This window comes from Cydia fagiglandana, chromosome 8, assembly GCF_963556715.1.
Source record: "Cydia fagiglandana chromosome 8, ilCydFagi1.1, whole genome shotgun sequence".
Taxonomy (NCBI): Eukaryota; Metazoa; Arthropoda; class Insecta; order Lepidoptera; family Tortricidae; genus Cydia; species Cydia fagiglandana.
Genome location: NC_085939.1, coordinates 6,675,466 through 6,686,220, shown reverse-complemented (window position 1 = coordinate 6,686,220; position 10,755 = coordinate 6,675,466). Strand labels below are relative to the sequence as shown.

General features: G+C 36.3%; 1 protein-coding gene across 1 annotated transcript in view; it reads left to right on the top strand.

Moving 5' to 3' along the window:
* Nucleotides 1-5,071: 5,071 nt before the first annotated feature.
* The window catches only part of LOC134666541 (neurogenic protein mastermind-like), a 72,425-nt gene continuing 66,741 nt past the window's right edge, over nucleotides 5,072-10,755 (top strand). The window contains exon 1 of the mRNA XM_063523735.1: nucleotides 5,072-5,734. Coding sequence (XP_063379805.1) covers nucleotides 5,670-5,734 — 65 coding nt within the window. The 5' untranslated portion in view covers nucleotides 5,072-5,669. The remainder of the gene's footprint in view (nucleotides 5,735-10,755) is intronic.

Sequence of the window (10,755 nt, the reverse complement as noted above, 5' to 3'; positions counted from 1 at the left end):
TTTAAGCCTACCCACCTACCTACATAAATTGTACCTACACTTGTAAACGTTTTAAATAAAATCGGAAGCCTGTGACTTGAAAGGACATTAACGATATGGGAATGTTTAGAATGATTCATTGACGAAGACGCATGGTTTGCTTCATAATTTCAAATTATATTCGCTAACTGTAGAGTTAAAGTTTAGTTATGGCAAATCTCGTCACCGTGAATGACACTTTCTAAAAGTGCCTATTAAAGTAAATCCTTTCCCCTTGTCGAGCGAAGAACTCGCAACTAAGGGAATATTACCCATAAACTTCATTTGAATGATATTCTTAAGCTATGTCTGTTATGGTTCCACCTGCGTAAGGTGTGCCTAAGAGAATCTTTTATTCAGTCACAGACTAACGTCAAGTTATTTGTGATGAAACCAATATGTTGTGTACCTATTTAAGCCTGCGCAAGGCTGCCATGTTTCCACCTGCGTAAGGTGTGCCAAAGAATCTTTGATTCATTCACAAACTGATATCAAGTTATTGATGATGATATTACAACCTATATAAGCCTGCGCAAGGCATGTCAGAAATTAAATGATATGGTTATAACACAGGCGAGCGAGTAGGCCACAATCATAAAAATATAACAAAGATGAATATGTAAATACCTCCTTTTGGACAAAGGACAAGTGAAAAGGGTTCTAACAAAATAATGTTCTGGGTAAAAATCAGTCGAAATAGGCTTCGTTATTCGAGGTTTCATTTTTGTTTACCAATCTATTTTAAGGGTCCCGGACACCCTATTGGCTAAACCCAAAATTGGACGAATTAACATTTCTAAAATTATAATATAATAGGTATAAAATAACCTAAGATTCCAGGCCTATCTCGACTCATTTTTATTTTAAAGATGAAAAAATCTTTGCACCCTAATATAAAATTGTAGTCTGGAGACGCTAAGCCTCATAACGTGGGTGGCATGGATAATACTAAGAGATTTAGTCACCTAAATTCGACCATAAGCCCAGGCAGAATATTGATATTTAGAATAAGGTGTGGTCAATCCTCCAAGGTCCAGATAATCTGTGGACTCTAATTAAATCAGGCTCACTTAAGCTCACGACACGACATAGCTTACGGTTCAATTCTGAAATAAGCTATGTTTAATATCACTCATGGTGTGAAAATAAAATTACAAGAGCACAAACAGCCTGCTCAAGGTGTACAAAGGGTTCCGTTTAGCGGCCCTATGAATATCTAAAAACTTTTGAAGTCTATGCCTGCTATGACAGACTAGAAAATAATATAAATTATATTTGCCTCGAGAGCACTATAGTCTTTCAGTTAACATTTTTACGAGTACCTACCTATGTAGATACACGACATAACCAAGGTTACCTATTTAATTATTATATCCCTGACTGGCATGGTATAGGAAAATTGTCATGTGCTGCACAAGCATGTTGGAAATAAAAATATACAAAACTGACCTAACGGGGCGTTTATGAATGCTTTATTTTACACCCTTATGTCTGCCTTGTGAACCTTGAGGATTCGAATCACCTTGATCGTAAGTGCTCCTATGCACAGATTAAGTTTATTTTAAACTACCCATGCACTAATCTCAAGGGCACGTGCTTAATGCACGGACCAAATATTGTTATCACTTAATTCACTTATCATTATTCGTCATAGTTTGATACTATACGTTTAACAAATGTACCCACCGTGGAATGTAATGTACCCAGTCATAAGGTTTTTAATAAACAGTGACTTAATGGTTTGCAAGAACGATTCTAGTATAACTTCTGGGCGGTCACGTCTAGGGCATGACCCTCTAGTTCTCAATTTATACAAAATTATAGCATTGCGATACTGTTTGCTTTGCACAATGTGAAACAGCAGCAAGCCTTGCGAAAAGGCGAAGCTATTTTGAAAGGCGAGTACTTTTCAAAAATACATTGTAATATATATAAATATGTTTTTGTCGTGGAACAAGTACACCCAAACAAATGCAGTCATTTATTATAATATGTTGGCAAAACTCTGCAAAAGAGTTATATAGTCTGTCTGTACAGTGTAACTTGAAGGCATCAATGCACATGAATCTCTTGAAACATGGTGGATCAATTAATTTACACCCCGTCTGTGTCTTGCTCCTATTACCAAATCCACAAGTTAAGGACGTCAACCTATATATAGGTACCCTCCTTGCTCGAGACCTGTAAAAAATGTACACAATAATTTCATGCAGTCAAGTGTCGGAAAACTAGGTCCACACACTTAGCGATATGGTGAATATATATCCAAGAACTCTGTATATTGCCTCCCAGGAGGCGGGATGTTATTAGACTAACCTATAGTAGGTAGTAGGCCAAAGATATAGTATACAAAAGTACACTGGCCCAAATTAAGTAATATTATATTTCAGAATATAAAATAATTTACAATCTTGCTATTATTGAAATATAAACAAGTAACAATTATCCTTAGTTCATAAGGAGGATAAGTATACCTAAATATCTAATAGATTCGACAAAGTGTTGATTCTAGCATTGGATAAAATAGCTCCCTCTTAAAGGGCCTCTGCGCTGTTGGCTTTGGGGCCACAGGCGCCCGGCAAATTGTAGAGAACCCCCTGGTTTCCCACAGCAAATAATGTAAAATCACGAAATAAGCACATAAATTTGTATTTCGGTTAAAAGCACCTATGCGATGAGCTAGGGTTTCGAATCAAGTATCTGATTCCTTATAATTTACACACTGAATAGAGAAAACTGAATATTCCTTCGAGCAACACGGAAGGGAGGCGGCATTCGCACTATTTCCCCTCTGCCGAGGTACAAGATTAGCGCGTCAATTTAATCTAGCGCGGGTAATAAAACTAGTTGCACTTGGATTTTTCACTAGACCGAGTCCAGACGCGCGCGTGAACACTGCTGCACAAAAATGCCTGTTTGCTCGGTTTTTTGTTATAAAAAGAGGTCGGGGACATCAAATTTACAAAAAGAAAGTGTTACATTTCACATGTAATATTTTTTTTTACATATCATACGTTAAATTACATTTAAATACAATTATTATATTTTAGTCTCAAGTAATTGTTGGATTTATCGATTTTGCTCGCTCAGTACAAATTGCGGATCGGTCGTGCGACAAATCCGACTTCTCATCTCTCAGAATACAATGACATACTTCAACGAAAATGTCTTAGTGTGCGTGTTGTGACACTAGTCACTCGTCCGTACACAAAAAGAGATCGAGGTTTGCAAGAGTTGTCTTTGACGTGTGTCATTTTCTATGTATTTGTGTCGTCATTACAGATTGGATTTTGTATGTAAGTGTGTGAGAAATGCGACTGTGTGTACCTTTCCCCCCGCGAAAAATGGCAGAAAGATTTGTACGGCGAGATATCGCTTGGGCCCCTCCCTTCCGACATGTCGGAAGCCAGTGTTGCTCGAAGGAATATTCAGAATTAAGCAATGTCTATGAATAGTTTACAGAAATTATGCCACTTTAGCGGTCAGAACCAATAAAGTTTTAAGGCTTATGTCTACCAGTAGGCACCAGATAAAGTAAACCACTAAGAAACTACTCTTACTACATATATACAAACTTTTTAGTAAAATTAAGGTTATGATAGCTAAACATGAATTTAATTAGAATGACTCTACAAATATTATTGATAAAGTTCTGTAGCAATTCTACACAAGAACACCACAAAGCGTCATAACTAGTGCCACAGCGCAGTGAACACATGAATGTTGTGGCTTAAGCTCTCATAGTAACCTTCACACTTTTAAGCAAGGTTTATTTATGTACACTGACTTGCGTTCTCGTTAGTAAAGCGTTTAAAAGGATTAAATGCATTTTATAGCTATAACTATAATCTATAACCAAGTATATGGCTTACAGTCATTAAATAAATTTAGTGATTCCCTATGACATTTCAATAAGTACCTAATTTTATTAACTCTGTTTGTGGTGATAGTGATATAACGAATAATTAAAATATTCGTCTACTTAAGCCCGAGGGAGTCTGGAAATAAGAAATGTCCTGTCCTTGTTATATTCCTGCAACTGATTACTTTACTATTATAGATAATTATTATCAAATTTGATAATAATTGCGACTTATAAATAAAAACTACTCTAGTACTTTATTATTTTTATCTTTTCATACTTGAATTACATTACTCCTTATAACAGATGTGTATGCTCCTTGAAGAGTAGACTGACTTATCACATCTTCTTTTACCTAGTTTTCACATACATTTAAGTAATTAAGTATAGCACCCTTGTGGTGACTCACTTATTCTTTTTGAACATTTATAAGTACATTAAGTACGTATATAAAATGTTAAGTTAGTATCATAATATAATGGAATATCAAATTGTATGCTTTACTAAATACCTCTCTCCTCACAGGTGTTAAAATAAAGGGTGTACTGCATAATTAATTAAACACTCATAATATAATAATATTACATATACATAATAAGTACATGTATAATCACATTGGCTTGGCGTCTTCCCACCACCAGGCGATAACAAACACGTCTCAATATTATTATTAGGTTCCGAATAGCGGTACAGTTGTTTAATGACAGCGTTTTACACAAAAATAAAACGCTAATTAAATAACTTACCCTATTCGGAACCTAAAGTTTTAATCCTGCCTGGTGTAAATATGTATAATTTTGAGACAATGAGTTGGAAATTTGTTTTTGCGACAACCGCCAAAAAGCAAACTGCTGTGTGGTGGGAGTGTGGGAGAGAGAGGGACGTATATGCTAGAAAAGGACAATACGACCGACAACAGAGTTGCCACTCTCAATATTATTATTAGGTTCCGAATAGGGTAAGTTATTTAATTAGCGTTTTATTTTTGTGTAAAACGCTGTCATTTCTGTCATTCAAACGCTTTTTAACGCGCTTTGATAAATGGCTCGTGTGATGAGGCCTAAACAAGTAAAAAAAATGCAAAGATTTGATTTTTTACGGAGTTTATACCTGTAACTCAAACAATTCGAATGAACTACGAATATGAATGGAATGTAATTTCAAAAATGGCTTCTCCAAGCGTCAGTTCAATTAGTTCAGTCAGTTCAGTTGATGTTTGGCAAAAGGGTCGTTGAAGCGGACGCAAACACTATTGAATCTTTATAAATTGGGAAATTCTGATGTTTTCAATATATTTTTGGACTAAATATAAAATATAGACAAATTTAAAGTTAGCTAATGAATTCTTGATAAGTTTTGGCGCTTATAAACTCGATTATAGTTTAAAACTGTGATTACGATGACTTCTTAAATTGTTTCAAAACATTTTATCATTTTGACATGTTTCTCTATTGTGTTATGTGCAATAACGTTTAAAACGAGTGCAACAAGTGAACCTCTCGATTTTATATCGTTGGGATTGTGAATATCTAGAAAAGTGGAAGTGCTTTCGGATTGTTTGTGTCATCATGAAAGTCGTGTTCAGGGATATAAGGACGAACTATAGTTACTTTTTGATGGTGTTAGCGCATTTGCGTTGTAGTACCTGAGCGTTGAACAAGGAGGAAGGTGCGGGCGGTGAGAATGAAGCAGAGGTGAAGCAAGAGCCGCCTTCACCGTGGAGCACCTGGTGGGCGGCGGCGGCGCCGGCGGGCTGCTGCCCGGCGCCTCGCCCCAGCACCCGCCCAACATGCTCCAGCCCATGGAGGATATGATCCTGCCACCCAAGCGCCAAGCTGTAGTGGATAGGTTGAGGTATGCATGAAAAATTACTTACTCATTGAAGCATGTGTAAGAATTACAAATTCCAGATTTGTAATGTTTTTATGTTCATAGGTGCAATATTCTAGTTAGTCTTTACAACATTCTCTATATAAACTTTTCCATACAGTCTCTCCACATAAATTTGGCACTGGCTAGAATTCACTTACAGTCAAATATTTGTGGAAATAAACTGATAAACCATATTATACATGTTTTTCCACTTTCATCACATCACAGAATGTATTTGTACTAACTTCTTTTATTCTCAATCATTAGTGGCTTTCCATTCCAGAAGGGTCCTCCCGCTTCATGTGCAATGAGGACCTTTCTATCATAAATTCCAACAGATATTGTGGATGGAAAGACACATTTTTATGTTTCATGAAGAGTAGATGATTTGACTGGTTAGTACACTAACCCCTACTTTTATCTGATAAGAATAATAACCAGACAGAAGTTTTTGTGGCATAAACAAGTGTTTGAGAAAATGAAACATCGATCAATCTGTTATTGATAAGTCTGTAGCAGATTAATAATTAACCCGCGGAGCGCCCTACTGTCACACGTATGCTGGTAACTAGTATAGGAGTTCCATAACACGGTAATTTTGGGGCGCTCCACGGGTTAAAAGATGTAATTTCTACTTGCTGTAAATTACAGACACATTTTAATAATGCAAATAAATTACTAACTGGTACATAATTTCTTTGTTACTATATTAAGTGTACTTAAAAATAAAAACGTAATCTGTAGTACAGTCAGCAGCAGATATACCTGAGCGGGCAAGGTGTCCAAGAAAACATATACACTTCAATCATCACAAAAATAAGGACATCTAAGTTGTCATTTTCACGTACGCTTTCAGTTCGTCACATATACCTTAACTTCTGAGTTTTTCTTTAACACATACACCCTTATTTAATCACAATGACAATAACGGTTAAAACGTCAGTGGTAACTAAGCACTCAAATTCAAGCTGCTGTCATTAATACCTACACGCACTGCCATTCACGTACGTCAGCAGCCAGGGTGCCACCAGTTGCTAAGCAGTTGTTATTTCAATGGTAACTAAGCATCAACATTTTATCTGTTTAACTTTTAAATAAATACTGTAGCACTACGAATTGACACCTCCTTTCTTAAAGAAGTATTTTATCGTTAAGTGTCAAACTTAGACAATAAATAAGTAGGTTCTACGAGCACGATTGGTTTTTTTATTTTAACTGTCATATGCGGCTGTTCTTCCAAACCGTAGAGCATATTATATACCTATGTTAATACATTTATTTAGCCCGCTTATTGTACTAAAACATACTATACAGGGTGGCCACAGGTTGGCCTATTTAGATCGGCCAGTATGGGAAAATCTGATACTATAAGATATACACCGATCTTTTCTTAGGAATCATGTCATCGATTTAAGTAACACGAAACACTGCATTCATACATTAAAAAAAAATGTGTGCTCAGCTCGGGAATCAAACCCCGAACGTTTTGAAAAATAAAACTAAGACTATTTCTATTTAGATATCGATTGTGTAGGTCTTAAGCAATAAATGTTACTATGAAACATGATGTCTAAAATTAATAAAATGCATTGTTTTCATGTCCTTTAATTTCATTTAGTAAGTTTTCGAAGATTTTTAGGGTTTTTAGGGTTCCGTACCCAAAGGGTAAAACGGGACCCTATTACTAAGACTCTGCTATCCGTCCGTCCGTCCATCCATCCGACCGTCCGTCCGTCTGTCACCAGGCTGTATCTCACGAACCGTGATAGCTAGATAGTTGAAATTTTCACAGATGATGTATTTCTGTTGCCGCTATAACAACAAATACTATAAAAACAGAATAAAATAAAGATTTAACTGGGGCTCCCATACAACGAACGTGATTTTTGGCCGAAGTTAAGCAACGTCGGGCGGGGTCAGTACTTGGATGGGTGACCGTTTTTTTTTTGCCTTTTTTTTGCATTATGGTACGGAACCCTTCGTGCGCGAGTCCGACTCGCACTTGCCCGGTTTTTATTTTCAATACATTTTACATACATTTTTTTAAAATGTATGAATGCAGTTTTTCTTGTTACTAAAATCGATCACATGGTTCCTAAGAAGAGATCGGTGTATGTCTTATAGTTTTAGATTTTCCCATACTGACCGATCTAAATGGGCCAACCTGTGTAGTACCTACTAAAATACGATGCCCCGAATCGATCAAAGAACGAAGGAGAAAATAATTGTATCCAACCTATTGTAGCAGTAGGTAAATATCAAATGGCATTCCGCACAGGAGTAATCTAAGTAACGCTTACTGCGGGTTCAAACCTACAAAGTCCTGATAGAAAGTCGTACATATTACGCTACATCTGACATATCTTCAAAAATTATATAAACTAATGCGAAATTAACATAAAACCTGAAGACACAAATTAATAATAAAAAACCGGGCAAGTGCGAGTCGGACTCGCGCACGAAGGGTTCCGTACCATAATGCAAAAAAAAAAAAACAAAAAAAGCAAAAAGAAAACGGTCACCCATCCAAGTACTGACCCCTCCCGACGTTGCTTAACTTTGGTCAAAAATCACGTTTGTTGTATGGGAGCCCCATTTAAATCTTTATTTTATTCTGTTTTTAGTATTTGTTGTTATAGCGGCAACAGAACATCATCTGTGAAAATTTCAACTGTCTAGCTATCACGGTTCGTGAGATACAGCCTGGTGACAGACGGACGGACGGACGGACGGACGGACGGACAGCGAAGTCTTAGTAATAGGGTCCCGTTTTACCCTTTGGGTACGGAACCCTAAAAATGAAACCCAAAAGAAATAAAAAGCTGTAATCTCTAGGTGCGTACGACTGAGATTTGAACCCGCGGTCTCTACTTTGAAAAGCAAACGCCTGTTACTGAGACCACAACGTGCCTTGACAAGTGGCTCTAAATTCGGCTTCAGTTAGATTTTGCTATGTGTCATTCGTCTTGACGATTCTGTTAAAAGAAATAGTTTGCAGTAAGTTGACCCGTGACCGAGAGGCTCCTGTCAAATGGTTGAAGGGCAAAACGTGAGATAGATGTATGTGATGACAAGACTGTACTGCTTTCGATGATTGTCAAAACGCTTTACCTGAAATTAGCATGGCTATGTTTCATTCAATATTCGACCATACTTGTATGCTTTAAAGTCTATTTTTCCATATTGTTCAGATATATTTGACACGTTGGCCGCTTAGATACCATTGGTTTTTTGACAGCTAAGGTATCAATGACTTGTTGTAAGTGTAGAAATTAATGAATAGCGACTGTTAACATATTTGTGACACGTTGAGCGCTCACAAGTAAATACTACCATGACAGTCAACAACTTTTTGACAGTTCAAACGTTTACCTCTCTTTGAGCACCTGGAGTGTATAGCGACTTCTGCTGCTGACTGTATGCAGTGCCAAAAGAATAGAAAACTAACAAAATATCAAAGAAGATATCGAACGTGTTGTGTACTTCGCGGTAGCTATGTTATTAAGTATCTATGTTAAAGTTAAGGTAACATCAATAACAGATATGTTGATATTTCTTTTTGTCAATCACTTTATTTTGTCACAATAACTTCTATGTCTGATAATAACTTTGATATAATATAGCAACTCCAATAGGTATACCTATTACTCCTCATATGTTTTGTGATTGTAAGGGAGATAATATTTCATAGGATCTATAACATATATTAAGAGGAAAGGGGTTGACCCTTTCTCTCCAATATAAACATTGTCCCAATTTTCCTATCTGGATATTGACATTATAATAAATATTACATAATTTTATGTATTATTAAATCATAAATCTTTATTTGCAATAAATGTAGTGATTTAGAGATCTTAGGCTAATATATACCAGTCCATATGTCTACACTTAAATAAGTAATGCAAATTTTACATTTTTTTGCTTACTCACTAAAATAACCCTGATGTTAAATACTCACATTAAAATACCTATTCAGTGGTACTATAAAAACATCATATTAAACTATATTGCACAACAACACGTAAAAAGTACAACAGGCGGACTTAATGCCTTGAGGCATTCTCTACCATTCATATATCATTCATCATAATAATCATTTATTTATTACTATTTTTTCAAGAATACCTGTGTATTTTATTAAATAAATAATAAATAAATAATTGTTTCTTCTGTCAGGTTTTATTACATTATTTATGCCCTATTTTGTGGTGGACAGGGCAATGCTAAAATATAATCATAGCACTAGCGCTGCCTGAGATACAAGGCGACAGACAAGACAACCACACCATGTGAAGGAATTGTAATTAATTGAAACATATGGAATTTATGGAGTAGGAACAGGCACACCTAGAAGGCTACCTCGTTCCTACATTGAAATTCGTTTATCATTTCATTACAATAGCGGCCCGATTCGAACTTTAAGATACGTCAATTAATAGATCTAGAAACGATAATTAGATATGTCGGTATCAAATGTGACGTTTCTTCAAACAAAAACGTCCCTTTTACACTGATATATCTAATTCATATCGTTTCTAGATCTATTAATTAACGTATCTTAAAATTCGAATCGGGCAGTATCTCTTGATGTGTTGCATTTGGAGTGACAGAGATAGTAGGAATACTAGCTGAGAAAACTGACAAGAGCCAAGACTACTTTATATCCCTTTTTATATGTATTAACAATATTTTTTTTGGAAGAGTTTAGATTGTCTCTGGAGACATTGACATTGTTGTTAGGTACGATTCGGAAAATGATATACCTAGTTACTCGTATAGAGCAGCGGTCGGCAACCTTTTAGCAGCCAAAGGCCACATAGTGTTAACGGAGGTGACGCGGGCCGTACTTTGTTATTATTTATGACTTTATGAGACATTGTTGTTTGTCACTATTACATACAAAATAGCCAAGGCGGCACACGGGCCGCAAGTGACAGGTTCACGAGCCGCATGCGGCCCGCGGGCCGCAGGTTGCCGACCGCTGGTATAGAGTATCCGGG